Here is a 24,590-nt window from a genome sequence, read left to right as displayed (position 1 = left end):
AAAACACACAGAACAGTGGAGAGGCTTTGAGAAAACAAGTACATTGAGCTCAATATGTTTCTGAAAGCCTAGTATGAAAACAAAATGGCAGAACAAAAAACAGTTTTGTAATGCTCCTCCGCCCCCAGATAGATCTTAAGACCTGAAACGATAAAGCATACACACAGAAATTTCCTTAACTTGAAGGGTCTTCATTGTCATTTTGAATTATCTGGGATTTTTTTGGTTACCGTTTCTGTCCCTGTAAAATCGTGTTTAATCTTAGCCTGGTTTTCAGAAGTCTTTGAGCAGACTTAAATACACAATTACAATAGGTAATTTTAAATTTCATATACGGAAATTTCATTTAGTATTTTGTATTTGTAGTTTCAAGTAGATAAACATGTTCAAAGCTTCCGTCTAGCTCCTATTCAACTCCATGAAAATACCTCCTGTGATTTCAATGAGTACTGCAAGTCTTGCAAGCCTGCAAGGGCTTTGCATTATAATTGTTTTTTCATTATAGGCAAAATTTAAATTTTCTTATAATGAACAAAATCTATCATTTTAGTCTAGGAAAGAGAACATCCAGATTTTATTTTCCTGTTAACTGTGATGCACAGAACTTTGATGTAATTATATACATTGTCAGAGACAGCAAATAAGGGCAGGACCTCTATCTTTTTTGGCAATCCTGGCCAGCCTACACCCAGTGTTTATTGCGGTATCAGCATGATAATTATGGTGTGCAGCTGATTTAAACTTTGTTGTAATAGTCTATGCTTTCTTCTGGTTTTAAACATAAGTTCCAAGCCAAAAACGATAAAGGCTGGTAGAGGATTATGTTGCTAGGTGATTCATTCCTGGTGTATGGCATATACATAACCATAAGATGGGTTTCCTACCTGTAGTGTTCTTTTTAAATGTCTCGTGGTTGATGGCTAAAATAAGATTTACGAAACTTTATTTAGTAGGATCAGAGCTTTGTACACTTTAAATAATCAAGTTTTACATGTGTCAATGGAAAATGAGAAATTATTTGGCTTGTCTTACACAGGAGGATAGGTTAGGTGGTGGAATGATAATGTTAGGCTGAAAAATCTGTGATGCTGCAAATTGCTTCTCACTGTTTGCTAGCTTTTTTTCCTAATTATGCATTTACTTAGGTACCCAAACTAGAGAACGGCAGTGGGAAAGGTGAACACTGTACTGTAAAGGGAAGTGCATTTTAAAGCTGCAAAGAGGAATTTGAAATTTTATTATTATTATTGTTAGTTAAAGCCCAGTCTCACTTGAATGCAATTTTATTTTGGATTGGGAGTTCTGCCAGACTTCAGCCTGTCAGAGCTAAGAAGACTCAAATCAAGTCCAGGCCTATTTCTGCAGCAAACGGGAATCCTGGCTCCTTGCCTGTGGATTCATTCAGGAAGACCCATCTGGCTTTTGATGTTCTGCAAGTTTGAAACAGTTTGTTTAAGGAACCTATGCAGTGAGCACTGGTAGAAGCACACATAACTGCGCTTCTTCTGACTCTTCGGGTGGTGCATCGTTTCGCAGTTTCATTTTTGCTTGGTGCTTGCCATCTGCTTACCTGCTGCCTAAGCAGCAGTTGGTTTCTATACCTGACTGGATAAAAGTGTAAATTTGGAGTTGGGAACATCTTGACTCCTTTTGAGGATTTGCAGTCCCACTTCAGTTGCTGTCCACACTTCAGTTGCTATCTTCATGTTTAATTAATTTAAGTTTAGTTCAGAAGCAGTCTAGCTTAATCACTGCAGAACGCTTGACCTTCAGGTTTTTGGGGTGTTTCTTTTTCCAAGGTATTTCTGAGCTATATAGATTAGCTGAACAGAGAAAGTCACATTGGCAGACCAGATTACTAGTCTGCGTGAAAAATATTTTAAAAGATAATTTTTAATGGTAATCATTGTTCTTTTTATCAGACAGTTTTTAGGCACCTTTTGAAGAAAACCAAAAGCCAATTCTTCTTAAATTTTTAGCTTATTGTAGTCTTTTCCATTTTGTGGATCTGTGTGTGTGAAACCAAGGCAAGCAGGACTGCACTGTGCTCCTAGGGCCTGACTTGGGAAACTGTTCTTATTCAGAAAAATTCATGTCAAGCATGTTCTGAATGCTGAGTATTTTTGCTGAAGCGGGATGAATTTGAGCATGAGCTGTCTTGAACCAAGGCCAGAGTGAAGAGTTTTTTGGGCTTGGACAAATACAGATCTCTCTGAAGCTTCATTGCTCTTTTTTAAATATCAGAAAATTGTGTCAGAAGCTACAGCCCTGTCTGCATTTGGAAAGAGATGTGTAGCTTACCAGTAGTCAGTACCAGTGGTGATCCCTTGTGCCAGCTGGGAGCTTGAGCAAGCACATAAGCTGTGCTTCTGGAGTCTGGCTGCACTGATAACTCTGCTGGAACTGAGTTTTCTGTGCTTTTTTTTGCTCACCGTTTGGTGTATTGCCAGCAGCACATTTCCACTGACAACTGATCACTGAGGATGACCCCGCTGTTCCCAAGATCCCCTGTTTTCCCCTGAGAGAGAACCCAGTGTGCAAGGGGTGCACAGGCTTAGCCTCCCTGGCGATAGAGCCTGAATGAAATGTCACTGTCTCATGGGTGCAGGGCAATGGGTTAAAACTAAGTGTCTGGATCTTTTGTTGTCCCCAGCTTTCTGCTGAACCCCTCTGATGGACTCTTCTTTTGGGGCAGGGATGTCAGTCATGTGTGTAATGCCCTTCTGGGTGTTTACAGAATTTCTTTAACTAATCCAGTGTCAGTGTAACTTCATTTGAGAGGGTCAGACCTGCAATGGGCCAAAAGCTGATTCTTGGTAGGTCAGATATTGCTACTGCCGTGAAGGTGGCTGTGGCCACCCAGTTTATGCTGCTTCTGCAAGTCAGTCAAACTTGGGTGAAGTTGGTACACAATGTAAGAAGGTAGGATCTTCATGCTTGTAAGTGGCTGAATCTGGGGTTTGATGCGAGAAACAAGTGCAGACTGATTGCAGATCTCCCACTGGGTTTTTGCTCAAGGTCATTTGCTCCTCGGCATAACAATGGTTTGCCAAACTAGATTTGTTATACAAACTTTTATACAAGGCTGTTATTGATTTGGCATAACTTTTCCTGAAAGTAGTGAGTTAACAACTTCTACTTCCGATGTTTACTTATGCAGGCAAATGGTATGCAATAATATATTTTCTAAAGACTGCCAAGCAGATGAGATTTTTTCTTTGAATTTGAGATATAATCACTGATCATTAATGTCTCATCAACTAAAAGACAGTCCCTGCCCTCTTTTATAGACTTAGCTTGGAGCATGTCCTGAAACAAGACTGTACAGGTGTGAACAACCTGTAGTTAAGAGAAGGAAGACTGAAAACTTTGATTGGCATTCTTACATTGTGGCTGACATAAGACATTTGTTTTTCTAACAGGAATGGTGGAGAAGAGCACAGGGTAGCACAGCAATAGAACAGTCTGGTTTGCACTTTTTGAAAAGTAGTTCTTTGGCAAGTGCCAGCTGCTCGCTGTTAGCTTTCTAAAAGCTAAGACTTTAGTGACTTGTGGAAGAAACACACATGGTTTAGTTTGACTTTGTGTTCCATGCTAACTACTGCTCTGCATTTCTTTAATAAAGTGCCATCTCTCTTGGTTTTGGCACACCCTGCCTCTGTGTGCACAAGTCAAGTAGAGCAGTGGTTTTGCGTTACGCTGAATTCATGGCACAGATTTTTTTTATTTTACTTTCTTTTTTAGTTTTTACCCAAAATTCAAACCATAGAAATACCTGATTATCTTTGCCGCAAGAGCAAAGAACTACTTTAATATTCCCAGTAGCATATTTTGAACAACAATTCTTTAATTAAAACAACATTGGTCTCTTCCTGTATTTCATAGCTAGCAAATGAGAGAAAACACCAGTGTTAATATCAAAGGGAGTCAGTTTTCATTACAGTAATGGTTCAATTGTGCAATGCTGTAGGCAGTGAAATTTAATATTATTGTGACTTGTACTGTAATTGTAGGATGACAGAGGAAAATGAATTAAGTTTAAATATAAGTGTACACAGCAGCACATGGACTTTGTCAATGGAAGCTGAGGGTTGGGACAGGATGGGTCCCCTTCTGGCTCTGTCACAATGAATTAGTATTTTGTAAATAGCTGGCCACTAGACTATAGATTTATTACCTTTTGCAGATCTATGTGGACATAGACATACATCGATTCCATACTGACTGTAATTGCAGTGTGGAGTTGCAGAACTGGTTTATGCCTGTAGGCTTGCAGGGTATTTGAATGTCTAGGCTTCTTGTCTTCACCTTTCATGAAAATATTCTTGCCTGCCAGTTTGTGAAGTTTTCTTCTGAAGGATACACCCATCCTTTCAGTTTAGGCATTGCTAACACATGAATGACCTCAGACTGGAAAGCCCTTTGTCATCTAGATGAATAAACCAAAATCAAGTTGCAGATGATCTTTGCTTTAGAAAATTATGCTATAGAGACAACTAGTGTTAATGACCAATATCCCCCTCTTTTCCAGTTGCCCATATACATGCAGATTACAATGGAAGACAGTAATTTAAACCATCCATTACTGATCTCTTCCATGGAAGATTAAGGACAGTCAAAACTAGATGTTTCATCTGTTTGCAGTGTAGGCAAGTGGAAGATGTCTCCAAAGCCTGATAACTAAACATGATGCCCTGTTGTTTTACCCCATATCTTCACAGTGTTTCTCAGACATGTGTTCGTGTTGAAACCTGTTCTAATGTTAGAGTGCAAAAGGGGGCAGTAAAGTGCTATCCAAAAAAAATGTTTATTTTTATGGGTGTTTTTTGTGTCAAAAGTTGCTTTTCTCAATAGGTTTAGAATCTCCTGTATTAAAGTAATGATCACATGAATATTTTCTGTTTGAAAGGCTTACAAATATCGCCAAAGCGTGTCTTTAAGTGTTGTGGGAATAACGTTCGCCCTGTGTATTTCTATGTACTTCTGTCCTTTAATGGAGTCCTGAAACATGCTATATATTTGAAAGGAATCGAAGGCAGGAAGCTCCCCTCAGATATATTTAGTACATAGCTATATGAAGCACTTTTGAAAGAATTCCAACTTTGTTAATCATGGCTTATTCTCATGTTATGCACTAGAAGCGCCACGTTTCTGGAAAAAGTAAAATGAAAAGAATGCTGAGGTTAGGGGTTTCTGCTTGAAGTACTAAAGTGTGTAGTGGTGGCATGGGTCAAGAGTTGGGCACTCATCCAGACCCGCATGCATCATTTGTCAAGAGGTAACTAGAAAGAGCAACTAATTATAATGCACCTACTGAGTGCTTTTTCTTTCAGAAATTCCTCAGAATAAGCCATTTATACAGAGTGGCTGCTACTCTCCACTGCAGCCACTTGCAGTTTTTAAACTCCATGTAGAAAGCACATTTCTGCTGAAATGAAATAAAAAGGAGGATGTGCCTGTGTGTTTCCATACTTCTGCATCAGAGCAAGTGAGCAATGATTCCCTGTTTGGTGAAGCTGAGTAAGTCCAGCACTGCTGTGAGGTTCATATTTCTGTAAATGCTGATGAAATGTTAATATAATACACTTTAAAATAGAACACTGGTCATATCCATCGTCCTTTTTTTTTTTTGTTCTTAGTTAGAAGACTGTCCTGAAGCACATTAGTGGTTCTTTTGTGGTAACAGGAATTGATTTAGTAAATGGATCAGAATTCTCTAGTGCTTTAAGTACTTTTAGTAGAGCAGTAATTGCTTTCTGCACATAATACAGAAACTTAATTGCTATTAATAGTGCCTTATGTGGAGGTCATGTATGAAAATAGAATATAAAATCTGTATTTTTTAAAAAAAATTCCTTAACTTTAGTAAAAAATTGGATTGTACATCTTTTCAACATTCAAGCCTTACCCTTGTGATAAATATTCTGAGGCAGGTTGTATGTTCTTGTGCAAAACCCACATTGAACAGGAAAAGACAGATAGATGTTTACTCTCAGAAGTTTCTTTTAAAGTAGGGAAAACATGCTTAACTTTTATGGGAAGAAAAACAGGCATTCGTTTTTGCACTCTGGTTTTCTGTTGGGGGTGGAGGAGTAAAACACAGGTTGGTCTGAAGGTTTTAGTTGTGTGAGTTTTTTATTTTGTTCTGCAAGGGAGAGCCAAAGCAGCGAGGGAAAGGGCAGTTTTCGAGCAAAACTAAACCATCTCTCGCAGGCGGAGATGACGCCTGGTTGAAACAGATACACTGTCTTAACAGCAAAACCTTTCTGCACACTGGGTGGCTGAACGCAGTGTGCTGCCTCTGCCCAGTGGGGTGGGCTGGGGAAGGGGGGGCCCTGTATCTGTGGTTACTCCAAGATGCCATGATCTCACCCTGAGATGACGTGATTCCCTGGACAGGGATTGCAAAGTCACCTACCTCTGCTGGAACCCAGGATTGAGATAGCGCTGAGTCTGAGGAGTCTGCGGCAACTCCTTTGGCTTATTTACTTTTTCTACAGAACAATATCACATCTGTAACCTTGAACATCACAGCTTTTAAGGAACCAGCTTTTCTCTTTGAGTGTCTCCAGTAAGATGTGTTTGGTACCGTGTTGCAGGTGACCTTCCATATATGTGAACAATGAAAGGGGGTATGGTTCTTGCCAAATATCATGTGTTGGCTGCAGGTTTTGTGCTCTCAAATGAAGACACCTTTAGACTTGTGACCATTCTAAGCTGAGTGGGGCAAAATAGTGTATCTCTGCAACAGCACTAGTCTTAAGAGTTATTTGTTGAAGGAAGCTCAAAACTCATCAGAACTGTGTGTGATATGATGGTACAATTTGACTCTCAAATCCTGCAGGTCCACGCAAAAAAATGTTTTCTTTGGGGTGAAGTGTATGCACTGTCAGGCCATCCTTATTTTACAGCTGTTAGAAATCACCTGTTGTATTTTAAATGCCTTCCTCTACTATTTTGCTAAGGGGTAGTACGATGAATGGATAGATGAAAGGGCTGAAATTTTTATACGTTTCTAATTCCCTGTCCACCAAAAAATTTGAGAAAGCGTAATAATACTACAGAATCATTCTTGTTTAGGTTATTAAGATTTCAGTTGCAAACATACTGCATTGTTTTGCCCTATTGAAGTCGATAGAAATTTTGCAACCAATTTCAATAAGAATAGGTTCAGGAAAATGCACCAAGAACAGTGCCTATTTGCATGGCTACGTGGGACACATGAAATGGTGGCACCACTGCCATTTTCTGTCCAGAATTGAGATTAAAACAAAATAAAATTTCAGTGCATTGCAGGTATTTGCCCCAGGTCGTCTGAATGAATATGAGCTCCTTCAGAGGTGAGGAAGGGGGAGAAGAAGGAGGTACCCCAAGCCCCAGAATGGAGATCAGCTACGGTTTCAGGGGACTGTTTCAAAGCATTTGTGGTCTTACTGCAGGTTTTATTGCAGGGGAGCATTCTTCCCTTGCAGTAGAAGTGCGAAATACAAGAGCTGCAGTTTTACCAACTTGTCTTACGTTATTTTATAGTCTGGCTTTTTATAATGTTGTACTTGCCATTAAAGATCTTAAGGAATGAGCGTGAATATATTTGTGTATTTATCCGTTTGAATTCCATTTAGTTTCTAGCCTGCAAGTCCCATTAATGCTAGTAACTATTCCTTACACGAATGGTTTCATTAACTGTGTGGAAAAATGTTACATATAAATAAAGGTCAGCGGATTAAACTTCTTAAATTTTATTTAAATTCAAAAACATCCCTGTTGAGCATGTTCTGTAAAACTTCACTATAGTATTAAAATGATTTAATAAGACTGCACTGGCAAATAAAAGTAGCTTCCATAACTCACTTAAAAAAAATTTAATAATGCTGTACTTCTTTTTGCTTTCAAAGTTTTGTTTGCTAGTCTGTGTATAAAGCCAGTCTGTCATCTTGCTGCGTCACTCCATGGTATTTTTTCTCGCAGAGACTTCACGTAAGCATAGTGCCTTTCTTTTTCACAAAATTACATACCCATTTTGAGACTCCATATTAATCTTGTTTTGATGAGGCTTGTTTTTCTGTCTGTCCACAGCAGTTAATGATCCTCTTCTCATTGAACTCATGTTCACTTAATCCATTTAAATTGGAGTGAGATGAGTCCTATAAAATCACTTGCTTCTGCTAAAAAGGCGTTTCATGTTTACAGCTGGGTGTATACATTCTATCCACATGGCATATCTTTGTATATGATGTTGAGTATGACAGAAACTAATGTGAAAGCTTTGTATAGAGCAAAGGACTCTTACAGAGAGCTCTGGTCTATGTGTTTGAATTTGATTCAGTTCAATGTTTCTGGGAATCAGTAAACTGATTTTCATCATAATTAGCCCACTACTGAAATCACTAGCCTTTTCTTGAAGCTTTTATTTGGTTTGCATCAAGCTGGTTAGGACTTTTTCCTTGCTTTAATATTTCTCCTGTGGACAAAGTGATATTCAAAATGTGAATGTTGTTATTTTCTCAAAAGTAAGGTGATGAATACATATACTATTTAATAACCATTCTTTTTAAATAGTAAGGACTTGTATGTGGAATGTCATTCTGTATTCTGTTTCAGTTTGCAGTTTTACAAGTAACGGACTAACATAGGGTATTATTAGTATTCATGACATTTCCTTAATAAAACTTTTCAATTAATAGCTTTATAATCAGGCTGGTAGTTAAACTTCATAAAGTTAGGTGGGTGGGATTCCCCAATAGTAGGTTTCAGGCTGCATTTTAAGAAGTGTCTTGATTGTTCACATTTTTAGGGTTATTTTTGTGACATTAATTTAAAGCTAACTGCCTACACCAATTAGTTCAGGTAAGTTATTAAAGCACTGAAGTTTGGCACTGTTTCCCCAGTTAAATATACAAGACTTGCAACAAGTAGTAACACGCTTTCTAAAATCATGTTTATTTTGCAATTACTAGAATACCATTACAGCTAAGTGTGCATATCGATATTTATAGTATCTGTACATATATCTATGTGTGTGTATAGTTTTGGAAGTTGGAAAAAGCCTGACAAAACACTTGGTTACATCAGTCGATACTGATTAACAAAAACTGTTAAGAATTTATTTCTCTAAGAATTTTATCTGTTGATAATTTTACAATTTCAGAAATAACTGTGTAGTAAGAAATGGTAGAATACTCTCAGTGAATAAGAGTGTGGGTAGGTTCTTTTTTTTTTGAGAATTTGCTATTATGAGATTAGACAGGTTTGAGTGGCTATCATTAAGCAAAATTCCTTTGTAATTTAATATGCTTGAATGTGCTAAGTTTCTCTGAACAGTAACAAGATTCTTAAGAAATTAGTTGGAAACTGTGCAAAATATATGTTTTATGTTTTTATAAAATTTTACAATCAAATTTAACTTCATGAGGACTTTGATCAGTAAGGGTATGTTAGTGCCAGGAACTGCTGCTGGGCCTTAAAATAAATGTGGTAGAGAAAATCATTGTAGCTCTGGTGTGAGTGGGGAACAAGAGACTCTGTTCCTGTTTTCTGTTTGTGTGTCATGTGACTTTTTGGTCAAATACATTTATTTCAAAAAATGTTTGGAACTCTGCGGGTTGATATAACTTGATAAGTTACATGATTAGTTGGACATGTGGGAGGGATTCACATCCATGGGCTTTTCACAGATGTCAAATGTCGCCCACAATACACCAGTTTTGGGCTGACAGTAAAAATGCCATCTGTATCCAAAAGTGCCAGACAGAAAGCGCATGAATTTCATCGTACAGCTTATATGGTACTTAATATACTTTTCTGTGCTTTCTCACAGCAAGCACCAGGATTATTTATTGTGAGCAGGATTTTTAAAATGCTCTAAAAGTCTTGCTATATCTGAGTGCTGACAGAAATGAGTTGGGAAGCTCACTAAGCTTCTCTCCTAAGTTTCTAGTGGGGTACAGGGGCCTATACTGGTATGTAAGTTTCCCAGTAAATAATATTTAGAGCTGAAACTCAGAAAATTAGAAAGTTAGCTTTTTTTAGACAGCAGCAGTTCCAGTACTGTTGCTATCCCGACTGCTCGGAGAGCATGCCACTGTCCCAAGCCACCACTGGAGCAATAGAGCCTCCTCAGGATCACTCACAAGATTCTGTGAACCTCTTGCTTCATCTTTATTATATTTCTGTTTTGATAGGAAAAAAGCTTTTCAATTAGTTGAAGGCACATTCTGATCAGACTTTTTAAGCCATTTCATTAACCTAATTTTTATAGTCACCATGCTGGAAACATTTCATCAGTGTTGATGCTACTCCAGAATAGTTAAGGCTACATGAACACTTGTGAAAATAAAGATTCAGGATTAATCCTAAAAGTTTTGTAACCTTTACTGATGCTGAATGTATGTTGTCCTTTCTTTTATTTTTCAGATAGAAGGTCTTCAAAAATAGGGTCATAAAACCAATAGTCTTAATCCTCCTGACATTTCATAAATAGCTTCAGAAAATTCTTAGTACTCAGCGAATTATTTACTTAAAGTCTTTAGAAAAACTACAGTAGCAAAAGTATATAGGGATATGGGGATAATAATCATGACTACTACTAATGAACCACTGTAAGTTTTGTTGTCGAACTGAAATGCGTAAGGTGAAACTTTTTCATTATCTCCATGCATATGCTTTGTTGTTGTAAGAAAATAAGGAAAGTAAATTTGTAAAATATCTCTCTTGCAAAGGTCGCGATCAAAACTACAAACTGGAAAAAATTTCAATACAGTCAAGTTCTCAGATTAATCCTTGCATTTTCAACCTTTTTTCTTCCCTAATCCTATCAGCGTTAGATCCTGCAAGTTAGACACTCAAGTGAAAGGAGACTTACTGAGTTTAGTTCTAAAACTGTGCAGACTTCAGAGTCATAGCAAGAATATTCCCCTGCCATAAAGTCTAACGAGTGCGTTGGTTTAAAGCTCTTGTAAAATGTAGTTTTAGTTTTCTGTTGGGGGTAGTTCTGTCCTCTACCTTTTATGGGGCAATTCCTGACTACTTAGCCAAGGCTCACAAGTGTGCTTTCTCTCCTGTAGCTATTTCTGAGGATTGCCTGGCATGCTGTTTCTCAACTCATCCTGTTTGTGCTCAGAGTCTGCATGGAATATGTATACTGTGGCTGTTTCATGTATATACACAAAGTCTAAAATTGGAATCAGCATTTGTTTTTTTTCAGAGGAGCTTTTAGGTCATATAATGAAAAACAAGTGCGTTTATCTAACCTTACAAATTTCATATTTGTTATGTATGGAAATCTAAATTGATTAATTCAAAAGCAAAGATGCAGTCCTCTGAAATCTCATGTGTTTCATGTTAAACATTCCCATTATGTGAAGAAGAATTGCTGGCAAGAAGAAATATTTTCAGCAGTGGGATCATACAGTGACCATCCTTTGTCCTGGCGTGCATAATTAACATCTTCCTAATGTACAACACTGCTGCACAGGAGCAAAGTTAAAATGGGGCTGTAGTCAGACAAGGTGGTAAAGTCAATCACAGATGATGGAGATTGGCTCAGAAGTTCTATCCCTTTGCCTTCGCCTGGTCAGAGTTGATCCCCAAGGAGAGCCAAAATCAGGATACGGGCTGCTCCCTTGGGAATGTTTGCAGACTGAGATCCTCCTGCCTACCTTTCCTTGGTGCCCCTGCAGAACTGGCCTTTCCCTCAGTCATAGAATCACAGAACCAATCATTTAGGTTGGAATAGGCCTGTAAGATCATCAAATCTCTAACTGTTAACCCAGCCGCTGCTGTGTTCACCACTAACCACGTCCCTTAGTGCCGCATCTGCACCTGCATCTGGTCGTCCTTCTTTAGGGCTATAACTCCGAAGATGCATTTCCACATTCCCATTTGTTTCGCCATTTCAGCTTTCAGGAAGTGGTAGTCACTGCATTCCTTTGGCATGTCTGAAAACTGGAGGGGGAGGAAGCACAGCTTTGCCCCATCTCCACTTCAATCTCATTTTGAGCAGCCGTGGCCAAGCCCAGTTTCTGCAGTCTGGAAATTACACTGCACGGCACAAAAGAGTGCAGTAATTTATACATCAACAGTCGCTTTTCTTGCCATAACATTTCATTGTTCTAGTTCCCTAAATCTGTAATTACATGTCTTTGTCCTGCTACGTGCTGCTTCATAACAAATATAATTCTTACACAGGCTTTGTGAGTGAAAATAATCCTGCTCAATTAGCACAGATCATAAACTTGAATTGTATAGGAGCAAGCAAAATTTGGGGGGCGTCGCATCATCCTTTAATTTAGTAGGTTCTCCCCCCCCCACTACTGCTGGTGGCTTCTTTCGCCAAGCCAGAGGCTGGAGGTCACTGACTGACGCCTACAGCTTTGTTCTGTGCGGATCTTAAAACTCTTAATTTAAACTTTCCAGGAAGGCTGACTGTGAATAAGCTGGATTTACTACGTGTGTTGTTTAAATGCTAGCACTTGGAGAAGGGTGTTCATTAGGCAGCAATTGTTTCGGTCGGTTTTTCAGGCTGATTTTCCATTAAGGAAGATCTTTGGAAAAGGCTGGCAGGCAGGAGAAAGAGGAAAGAAAGTCAGTCTTTTAGGTCTGTGCATTCGAGTACGTTGTGTTGTTGGCTGTCGTTCTAAAACATGCACTTTTTGGCCTTAATTGGAACAAATATATCTTAATGGAGAGAGAAACAAACTTGCTGTGGCTTTTGTCTTTGTGAGAACAAAGCTCCTCATTTTGTGGGTTAATCAATACTATAAGTAATTATTTATATTTTTCTTTCATGAACTGCTGATGTTTGCCTGTTAATTATTTTGAGCAGAAAGATACAATATTATGCCTAAGTGTAAACATTAAAGCTCACTGTCTGCTTGTGTAATAAGTGTTCCCATACTAAGGCAGAAGCACACATGCGTTTCACTTCTAGCAAAAAAAAAAAAAAAAAAAAAAAAAATCAAAAAAGAGCTAAAATAATGAGACAGTAATGGTGGAGTTTATGAAGAGAAATCCTTGTAGTGTAGCGCTCACACTGTCTTTGGTTATAAGTGTTCTATCAGAAGCATGTGTGGTCTTTGGGTCCGTTACAGACCTGTTCTGGGTCTGTAAGCATGGTGCTGCTGAGTGACTGATGTTCCTTTGTGTTATACTAGTAATATCAATCAGCATCTTAATATGTTGTTAACTCTTAAAATCTAAGTTGTTTCCTGTCCCACTTGGCTGTTCAAGGGGTTTGAAAGATTATTCTTGTCATTCTTCCATGTCCAACATTAGCAAAATATGTGCAGGAATAGTAGAAATGTTACCAAAGCAGAAAAACAGAATTGTAGCCCACCAGATACTGCAGTAGGTGCTCTAGATGCCAAATGTGGAAAAAACAGCAGTGCTTGCCAGAGGGAGATGTAAAACCTGCTAGAGTTCCCACAACTGGGATAAGGACTATAAGATTCAATCCATCTCTAATTTCCAAGATCTAAATAAACATCTTGTTGATATTGAGTTAGGCTTAAACTATTAAGATGTGGTTTGCTCAGTCTGTCATTTTGGTTTTGGAAATTGTGTTTGTTCCTTTCTGTTCACTGCAGTTGCTACTTTTCTGCATGAGATTTTATCAAGTGTCTCACATTTTCCCTCTTCTTCTCTTCCCCTACCCCCCCCCCCTTTTTTTTTTCCCCATTTTAGATTCCTTCCTGGACAAGGATTGGTACTATATCCACAGATAGGAGACAAACTGGATATTATATGCCCAAAGGTGGACTCTAAAACTGTTGGTCAATATGAATATTATAAGGTCTACATGGTTGATAAAGACCAAGCAGATAGCTGTGCTATTAAAAAGGACAATACACCTCTACTCAATTGTGCCAAGCCAGATCAAGATGTTAAGTTTACCATCAAGTTTCAAGAGTTCAGTCCTAATCTCTGGGGCCTGGAATTTCAGAAGAACAAAGATTATTACGTCATATGTAAGTTCCATGTTTTTGTTCATTCTTTTGATTATAATTGTTCATTCTTTAATGCACTGTCTTGGCCATTGTAAGCAAACTAAGAGGAAAATAAATGGGTTTGTATTTTTTACCTGAAAATAATTTCTTGTTAGCATATTTTCAACATTATTCCTGATTTCTGAAGGGTCTCTGTCTCTTTTTTCTTTGGTTTGTGTAGATCAAATTAGATCGTACTTCTATGCCTGTAAAGGGCTTCTTTTTTCTGTGCACAGTGTTGCGTCATGTGTTCGCACTGAAAGTTGTGTGCAGCTAAACTGCAGTGCTTTTCCTGCCCAGAGCCCTGGTGATGTACCATGCTGTTCGCCTTGTCCTTAGGTCATCTTATGCCACGAGTAGGAGTACGGTGACCTGGCTATTCTGAGATGGGGCATCCTGTGTGACATGGGTAGCCATTGCTCCATGTGGTCCAGGCACTCCCACAGGAAACGTCTTTTCGTGGTTTTGGTGCCAATTTTGACAGTGTAGTTTCCTCACAAGGGTTACTGATGAGGGGCTGTGGTTGAACATGCCTTTCCTCACAACGTACCTACTGTGTCCATACAGTAGTCAGGAGGGTTCTTGGGCAAAACCTAGGCTTGCATGATTTTGGAATTTCATCCTTTTTCGTGGTCCTGGCTTGCAACATGAATGTGCACGACACAGGCCTCTGTCCAACAAAATAAACTTTGTGTGAGTTTTAGTCTGATGAGGAATTTGTGGCTGAGAGCAAGTCTGGAGGTAGCCACAGTGTTTATTGATTCAAATTACTTATGATGTGTAAAGTTAATGATGTAAATCAGGAGTTAGCATTAGCTGAGACCTCAGCAGTACAACAACAATTTACATTAGTTTAGGTTTTGTCATTGTAATACTGTGTATGCCCTGCATTCTCATTTAGCCCCATGGGCACTTTTGAAGTCTCAAGCAAGTATCACCAGGTATTACGAGATGGAACAAATTCTGTGTTTTGGCTTTTCTGCAGTTACAAGGAAGTTAGATACTGGTGTGTCTTATTTCACAGAATCATAGAATAGTTTGGGTTGGAAAGGGACCTTTAAAGGTCATCTAGTCCAAGCCCCATTCAGTGTGCTGGGATCTCTTTAACTAGGTCAGGTTACTCAAAACTCTGTTACCAGGGATGGCGCATCTAGCATCCCTCTGGGCAAACTGTTACAGTGTTTCACCACTCTCACTGTAAAAAATTTCTTCAATATATCTAGTTTAAATCTACTCTCTTTTAGTTTAAAACCATTAACCCTTGTCCTGTCACAACAGGTCCTGCTAAAAAGTTTGTCCCCAAACACATTTCTGCCATCTCCTTGAAAACTGAAGGATTAATAACTATTTCATGTGATGTCTGCCAGTGTAAATATTTCTTAATTTTTTAGTTAGAAATATGGGTAATTTTGAAAGTACTCTGAGCAAGTATTTTTAAAATGGAAATCGAAATGGAAATGCATTCAGTATAAATTAATACTCACTTCCCAGTTATATCCATTATGGTACACACTGTGTATAAAACAGGTTGTATGTCACAAAAACTAAGAAAGAATTCACTGTATTAAATATTAATTGTAGAAATTACTAAATAACAGTAGCGGGAGATACAAACCACCATTTTTTGGTTTTAAAGATCACTTAATATAGGCGCTTTCTCTTTTAGTCAGGGCATATATAAAAACTTGATCCCACTTAAACAGTATTTAACTTTGACAAACTTCCCACTGAAATCCATTGAGATCCAGGGTAAAAGCGACAAGATTAGCTGTTAATAGATAGTTATCTGTAACTCCATTGAAAATGTGTAGCATAAAAATGACCGTGCTCAAATATTTGGCTTAAATGCAGAAATATGCCCAGAATTTAGTGCTGCTTTTAAAATCATCCACAGAAGACCAGCTGTAGTGGAACAAATGGCACTGTTACAATTATTACCTGAGAATTATGGGCACAAATGGAGCTTTCTGATACCCTGTCATTTCTGTCATATCTATATCATGGATTTACCCAGAGAATTATTAAGTACATCTCATTTTCATTAGTTTTGTATAATTATTTCATTATAGCAATAAGACATAATAGGCATTGCATTTCTTGTAAGATTACAGTATAACTTGGTTGAAAGAACTTAGTCAGCCTTCAGCCTCAAAAATCACACTGGCCTAACTGTAATACTGGAGTGCTTTAGGGTATTACTTTTCCTGCTCATTGTGGCATAAACAAATGGCTAATTTATCACTCTACTGCTAGCATACTGACCAAGCTGCAGCAAGGGTACCTATACATTTTAATAGGCTGGACAAAAAACACCCCAGCCCTGAAAACCCAGCCATCCTGAAGCTAAAACTCTTACTTTTCTGTCATTCAAGGAGAAAACAATAAACTCAGTGATGTTGGTCTCAGAAACGCTGAGAGGAGTAGAAAACAAGGCAAGTGCTCAGCTAGGACACCATTTTACAGAGATACTGAAGCTAGATAGGGTTTTAGCAGTTTGTGTTCAAAAAGTCATAGCACAACCTTGTCAATGCAAGTTCTGGTAGTCAGAATATTTGCTGTCATTTCTTATAATATAATACATCTTAGTCACGTACACAAATCAGGCTATAAATCATTTGCATAAATCCCTCTTCACAGACCTGCAGTTCTTTCTTCTTCTGTCCTTCCTTCCTTCCTTCTTTCCTTCCTTCTTTCCTTCCTTCCTGTTTGATAGCTTTGAGTTTTGTCTTGCTTGTTTTGTTGGGTTTTTTGGAGGGGATTGGAGTGCTATGAAATTAAAGCAATGATGCCTTTTATGTGCCAGCTTTTGATTTTGAAGTATTTTAGGATCTTGCATTCCTTCAACTAAGGGGCATCAAACAAACCTGACACGAGCTTACTGAGCTCAGCATCTTTGCAGCGCTTGCTGTGGCTGCCCCTGCAGCCTAATCTCACGCCATTTATGCTGCCAGGCTGTTGTCAGCCCTTTAAATGTTTTGTGCATCGTCACGGACCTTTATCATCTCACCATTATTTGAAAACACAGTTTGTTTTTCTAAGGTAATAGTATGTGGTTTGTGGAGCTGTATTAAACAGTAAAATCTCTATTCAGATTAAGGGGTTAGTCATTTTGGGATGAGGAATTACAATACAGGATGAAGCAGCTTCCTGAACCCTGTGTACCTTCAGGGACATGTGATTTCACAGGAATTCTTCAAGCCATAATTTTTATATCATCCAGATGTATTCACGATAAGTATACCAGAAGGAGATCTTTTCTAGTCAGTGCTTCCCAAAGCCTAAGCATAAAAAAAAGATGCAAATCTTCTCATTTCACAATAATTCGCAATATTTTAAAAAGTAAAAATGTAAATGAGTTTCTGATACCTGTTTTCACATTTAGTGGTACTTTCATAATAAAAAAAAAAATAATCCATTTCCTGGCAGGATATTCCTTGATATGAGTATCAGTATCCAAAGAGTTAATTCTGTGAACAGCAGTAATTGGAAAGATGATACTGAATGGTATTGTGAAAGTGAATAAATGATGTAACAGTGTGTCCTTGCCTTTCTCTTCTTTGCCATCATCAATTTTTTGTTCCTGGGAAATGAATAGATTCATTTTCCTACAGTTACCTGATTTCAACAGAACTGGAGAAGGTCAAATGTACTTGAGATCTCAGAAGTATTAACGTTTGATTATCCTAAAATATGTGACCATTTAGCTAACATATCATAAGTTTCTAAGGAAATCCTTAATCAGATGCATGAAGGGAGATGCATCATGCCCAACAACATAAATATCTGTGTGAAGGGCAAACTTAAGCAGAAGAGTGTGAAGATTTGCAACTCTGATGTTTGCATTAAAAAGTCTTTCTATGTCTTTGCATGGTTAGGGAATGAAGTATAATTTTCTGCTGTTGTGAATTGCTCAGAACGAGCAATGAGTATCTTCTGAGTACTGAGAGATTGATCAGCAAATACTTGAGTCATGGTGTCACTACTTCAGTACCTCTCTTGGATGCAGTGTTTCTTGTTTGGAAGGGAGATGTGTTAGCGTAGTACAAACACATATAATATGCCAAAGATGTTTACTTTTGGTGAACGGGAATTGACCTGAACCCTTCACTTAAAGGCAGAGGGCATCGAGTGCCCTGCAATACCCTGGATTTGTGCTGAGGGAGCCCCTGGGGAAGCCTGTGGGAAGCTATGCCAGAGGGAAGGGAGCAGTGCTGCCTGCCTTCAAGCCACTGTCAAGCTCCTTACGTAAGCCAAGCAAGCACATACCTCACTCCCTTCATCTGTTCTTTAGCATAAGTAAAGTGAAGTTTATAGGCTGACATCATCAACATTAAAAAATAAGTCACCTGCAATAAAATCTTCACCTGTTCCAAATTTGTAATAGAATGGCTTGGAAGTTGGGAAGGGGCTACAGAGTAGTTCTCTGAAAGATTCCTCTATAAGGCTTGCTCTGCCTGGACCTCATTAGCCAGAGTTGCTGAGCCGATGATGCTCTTTGACTTTGACATTGGCAAAATGGAATATGCAGCTTTCCTTAAATTTTTTTTATCAACTTTTTTCAAGTGACCCACTTACATAATTGGCTTCTGGCTTAAATTAAAAAACATACACACACACACACATACACACACACATATATATAAATTTGGTCCCTTTTTGATTCCTGACTGATTTAAAGGATTATACTGGCTAGTAGCACTACATTTTGGATAACTGCTTTAATAGTGCTGTGGCTTTTAAAATCAAAACAGTCATTCTGAAACTTTAGCATTAGCTGTGTTTGAAAAAATCACAGGTCTTTTTCTGTTTTCACTTTGTCATTCTTGTACAATTAAAGGACAATAACGGTCTGAGGAAGAACATATTAAAGGACATTATGGATTGTGCCTTGAAGTATGGCCCAGCTGGGAAGAATAAATCTCTTTGCGCGGCCAAATAGATTCACATTAAAATAATATTTTAGTATGCTGACCAGTTTAAGCGCTGACTAATCTGTCTAACTGGGCATTCTGAAAACGTTTTGAGACAGATTTCAACCTGCAGCCCGCTGCAACCTGTGGGTCACCTAGCGAGAGCTGCCTTAAAGGAAACAGTAAACAGGTTTTCCTTTGTTCGAGGTTAATTCCAAACTAGCCTAAATGGGAACAAAAACTCTTATCAGAATTTCAATTCATTTTCATTTGCAACAAAGACATTTTCCCTGCTGTTTGTTAAAGACTCTGGGGTCCAGAAAGCTACTGATTTTTTTTTTTTTTTGTGATGCTGGTGTGATAATAGTCACTCTGATTCCATTTGTACATAGATCATATTTTTTTTCTTTCCTTTTTCCTCCTTCTTTGTCAGAAAATTAGATAAATAATTTCTGCTTAGTGTAAAATGATATCCAGAGGTCAGTCTTTGACTCTACTGAAGAGTGTTTTAAGGGAAGTGTTAGCAATACCATTTAGCTCTTGTTGAATGAAATATAAATACAGCTTATACAAATAATATTATTGGAGAGAAAAATCACTGTCTGTGCAGCTTCAGATTTCTAAGAGTCTAAGACCTACAGGATTAATGGAGTCATGGTCCTTTGGGGTTTTGTCCCAGACCACACAGGTCTTGTAAGAGAATAAGGCTATTTTATATTGATGGACTTTGTTCGTATTCGGTGCCATTACCTAGCAATACCAATCGTTTATCTCCTTTAAAGTAGACAGAGATAGTTCAGCAGGAAATCTGTTATTATATGTCTGTTCCTAAGGGAAGGAAATGAAAGATAGGAATGCTCAGTTTGTTAATTGATGGCATCTTGTGAAAAAAATTAGTTATCTTCCCCCACACCCCCACAGGTATTCCAAATAGATATGGAATCAGATGAAAATGAAGAATAATTATTCAGACTGGAAAAAAAATTATTCAGGAAATACTCAGGACTTGAACAGGTTTTAAAGTTTCATAGGAAGCTGTTTAATATTTTTAGTCACTATTTTTATTTCTTGCTTTTATAGTTCCTCAGAAACAATTTATAAATATTGGAAATACAGTACAGTCACAAAGAAAGATACTCTCACTTAGAAGTCTTTATATATATAGCATTTATAGTGCTTTGCAAAAAAAAGCTTGAACCCTGTTCTTCTCGAAGTTGTATATGTTCTCACATAAACATCCTTAACAAAGCTACATGCAGAAGAAGACTGGGTTGAGTGTGTATTTTATGCTTTATGTTCAGGCTATGAGTAACTGTTTAAATCAGGGGGATGTGTACTGGGGAGACATGCCATGATATGAGGAAAGTATGAGGAAAGTGTCTGTCTAAACAGAAACTTGGAAGAGCACTACCATATTGAAACACATTTAACTTTCATTTTGTACTTAACTTTGGTGATGAGCATTTAGCTTATCAAGTGGGGTGATAAGTCTTGTCTTTATGCAGTTGCTTGTATTAAATGTTATGTTACAGTATTTTAAGTCCTAACATAAAAAGTGAGGAACTGCATAAGATTTATAAAGGCTGTAATGAAACTGATTTTAAAGATTTCAAATTGTTTGCCTTATTAAAGTCTTTACATAGCTGGAATGGAGGGAAATGTACTTTTGTCTGAGAACTGCATTAGCTAAAACACAGGGTTGGAATGGTTGAAAACCAGGGTTAAACGTCAGTATAGATTTTCTTTCCTGACTTTAGTCAGTCCTGGAAACCTTGGATGAAGACTATTTCAGTATTTATTTCTGATAAACCACACTATAAAACTAAGCTTTAATGGGCAGTCTTCCAGTTTCTTTTTTTCAGTTTCAAGGAAATCATGCAAATATTTCTGTGATTAAAAGCAGGATTAGGCTAAAGGTAGTCTTAGGTGTTCTTGGAGAAGAGTCCATATTAAGCTCATAAGACTGTTATTAAAAAGCATGTTCAGATCTTTGTTGGCATGATTTATCTGTTTTCTGTTCAGTAAATAAAGACAAAAAATCACTAAACTGCAGCAGCAGACTAGTCCTTATGTTCTTACTGAGCTGCTTTGAGAGAAACAGAGTTCTGAATCCAAATCCTGCTAGGAAAACTGAAAATTATTTGTTTTTCATGTATTATATGTTAGCATATAGTAGTGTTAGAGCACAACAGCGCCGTTGATTACAGTATCCCACAATGGTTTGCTTTGGATGGCACCTGTGGAGATCATCTAGTCCCTGCACAAACCTTTGCAAACCCAACTGCAGCCAATTGCCTAGAACCATGTCCAGCTGAGTTTTGAGTATCTCCAAGGATAGAGCCCCTCCTCCTGTACGGATGCTCCAGTTCCTTTGTTGTCTCCATGAGCATTTACCAGACACTTGGTCCCATAAGCCCATGTCTGTCTTGTACGGGGGAGCCTGTGACTGCACCCACCATTCCAGGTGTGCCCTCCCCAGTGCAGAGTAGAGGGGAAGGATCATCTCCCGGAACCTGGTGGCAGTACTCTGACAGATCGAGCCCAGGAGGCTGTTGGCCACCTTTGCCTCGAGGGCACATTGCTGGCTCATGCTCAACTTGGTGTCCTCCAGGACCCTCTGGGCGTTTTTTGCAGAGGTACTTTCCATATGTTTGGTCCCAGCCTGCGCTGAAACTTGATTCCACCTGCCATCCAGAGGCTGCCACAGCAGATGTGGTAGCGGAATCAAGAAATTAATTAACTAATTCATGTTGCAAAAGAAAGAAAGAACAAAAAGAATGTTATAGTGTTAGAACACTAGTGAATTATTAAAAACTGTATAAATGTAAGTATTAAAAGTATCAGTTTGCCTATCTAGTTGCAACTTTTCAAAATTCCAAACACTGGAGGATTAACATCCATCCCACCAGAGTTTCCTAAAGTGAACGACAATGAACATGTCTATTGGATAATTTCTAAAGAAGCTAAACACCTAAAGACTTAATTTCTTAATGGCAAGTGTTTTAACTGCAGGTCCTGTAGTACCTTGGAAATTCATATTACTTTGTTTGCAATGTTCCCTCATTAAAGTTTGCTTTGTGGGTATTTTAAAGCTCTAAACACAAACATAAGCATACTGCAATCAAAACAGTGTTTAACTTCTGATCATCTTTGCCAAGTGCACAGTCATCCAATAGTATCATAATTGATCTTGGTACTAAGGTGCCAAACTCTGTGTTACTGAAGGATAGTTAGATGATGTAAATAGCTTTTTGTGTTTTGCAATAAAGCACACTTTTGTTGTCCTCCATGTAAAAGCAGGAGATGAAGGTATTCTTTTATTGAAGCAAACATGTGGAAAATTGCTCTAGATTGTTATAGTACAGAGCATCTCCCCTGAAAGGAATGAGGTTCATCTACAGGGCAAAGTCTGACTGTGACACTTTATTGGGGTTACTCCTGGACTCTGTGTGGTCAAAGCAAATAACATCAAGTCCATCTAAACTGTTATAACCTTATAACCATGAGACTGGCACATTTTCTCATCTATAGTGTTATGTTCTAAACTGTCACTAGGCATTAACTCAGTCACTGGTGAAGTCCTACCACCTAGAGATGAACTCTGCCTCATAAATGATGTTTTCCACTTCAGTGCTACTCGTATAGCAATTACTGGGTCATTAATATCATTGCATGCAATTAGTGACAGTAGAATGAGCAAGAGGTTTGTTATTTATTTAATATGAACTTTCACTATAACCCTTTCTTATCCATGTACCACAGCAAAAACCAGAAAGATTTTCAAGACAGGTGAACATCCTTGTAGAGTGATATTGAATTTGTATGATACAGAAAGTGGGTCCTCATTTACTGTTAAAGCTTCTACTTTTGTTTCCATCAAGCCGTCTTGTCATTAGCAACAATCAGTGTAACTTGAATGCTAACTAATTCTATTAGTTCTGTTCAGCTGAACTGTTAAACAAAGCTTGCTGTGGTAGTGGGGAGATATTCCTCCCCATCCGTGAGAGGCTTTTGTCAGTAGCGTGCAGGGAGAAAGGATAAACTTACGTAAAATACCTGTTTGTGGTTGGTGAAGTTAACTAACTAGTAATCTGTTTTAGATGCATACTTTCTGATATACACTAAATACATCATAATTAGTGGGCTTACATCTGCCACAGTTACTTCAGCACTCACAAATCTATAATTTGTTTATGTAAACTAAAAGCAAGCATGTGTGCAGTGGATCATTATCTGACAACATTTCTCAGAGTATGTGAAATATGTAACTGAAATACTTTCAGAAATGCTTAACTGTAATGAAAGTCTCAAATTGTCATTCATAGTGATACAGGATTGAGAGGCTTTTCTGTTTTTTTTTATATAATCTCTAAATCATTCCAAGATAATTTTATAAAGGGACACTTGACAGCAGTGAAACAAGTAGGATTTTGTTGTGGGTAGGTGGAAGCTGTGACCTTATGGATAATAATTGAGCAAATAGTTTACTGTTTAGTATACTTCAGCTGTGGTATTCCTTAACCCAGCAAGAAAGTGGTAGTGTTTTTAAAATTATACACAGCAGTAATCAGTTGGGACTCACAGGTTTTTTGATGTTTTACAACCCCATCTTGCTCACTGTAGCTTTTTCCCATATAGCTTTGTTGACATAAAGAGGGGGGGTTTTTTACCCCTTTTGTATTTTTCTTATACATGCCTCCCTGGAATTAATAAAATCCTTCTGAATGTACAAAACTTTACAGTTCTCTATTTTGTGCTGTCAGGTGACATGAGATGTGGGAAGGAGAGACTACGGGTTTCCAGAGATGTGCCTAGAATTTTACAGTTGGTATATACCAAAGTATATCACAGTATAGAGCTGATTGGCCTGTCTTGATTGTGTCCCCCACATTGCACCCTTAAAAAAAAACATTGAAACAGTAATAGAATCTGTCTTTCTCTTAACATGAATACAAGTGGAGATTTTTATGGGGAATTATATAAATACCCCTATATCATGAGTCCCAGCTCATGATATAGTAAGTACCATAAGTCATGTTATTCACGGTTGGACAAGATACATTTTAGAGCAGTGGTTAGAAAAGTGAATCACTAAGTTTCACTGTAGAGCCCTTGCTTCTTCCAGGTTTTATTTTACTTCATTTTGTTCTGGTTTTAGCTTGACTGGGGAGGGCATTGCTGCTTATTTGCTGTGCAGAATATAATTTGTGGGCCTGTTTGGATATAAATCTTGAGACATGCAATATAGGACTTAATTTAAAAAACAAGCACGAGAAGTGAAAAAGAATGAAGAATTCTTGTCCTTTCCTTCACATTGAATTTTTACCTCGTGTGGATAGAGAGAAAAAATCTGGTTTCAAGTGTTTTTATAAACATTGCATAAGCTTTAGTTTAAGGAAAAAATCTATCTTAATTTAAAACATTGTGTGGATTAAATTGAGAGATTGAGAGTTTCTGAATGACTTTTAGATTGAGGAAACTCCTCAAAATTCTGCTGCCACCTTGACTTTGAAGTAGGGCAAATAAAAACAGACATTAGAAAAAAAGCAAAATTATTGGTAAACTGTTTTGATATTTTTCATTACAGTCTTGGTGTCCTAAATTGTACTAATTGAGCAAATTCAGCAGGTTTTTATCTTTTTTTTTTTTAATTAAGGATAATTTCTTTGTCTCTATAAGATCATTAGAAAAGCTGTGA

General features: G+C 37.8%; 1 protein-coding gene across 1 annotated transcript in view; it reads left to right on the top strand.

Annotated features, from left to right (window-relative positions):
- Positions 1–24,590, top strand: part of EFNB2 (ephrin B2) — a 43,627-nt gene that overhangs the window by 8,850 nt on the left and 10,187 nt on the right. The window contains exon 2 of the mRNA XM_027730788.2: positions 13,681–13,964. Coding sequence (XP_027586589.1) covers positions 13,681–13,964 — 284 coding nt within the window. The remainder of the gene's footprint in view (positions 1–13,680; positions 13,965–24,590) is intronic.

Source organism: Pipra filicauda, unplaced genomic scaffold, assembly GCF_003945595.2.
Source record: "Pipra filicauda isolate LSUMZ 115617 unplaced genomic scaffold, ASM394559v2 scaffold369_size710782_pilon, whole genome shotgun sequence".
NCBI lineage: Eukaryota > Metazoa > Chordata > Aves > Passeriformes > Pipridae > Pipra > Pipra filicauda.
The sequence above is the reverse complement of the archived record's forward strand: the minus strand, read 5'-3'. Positions and strand labels throughout refer to the sequence as shown.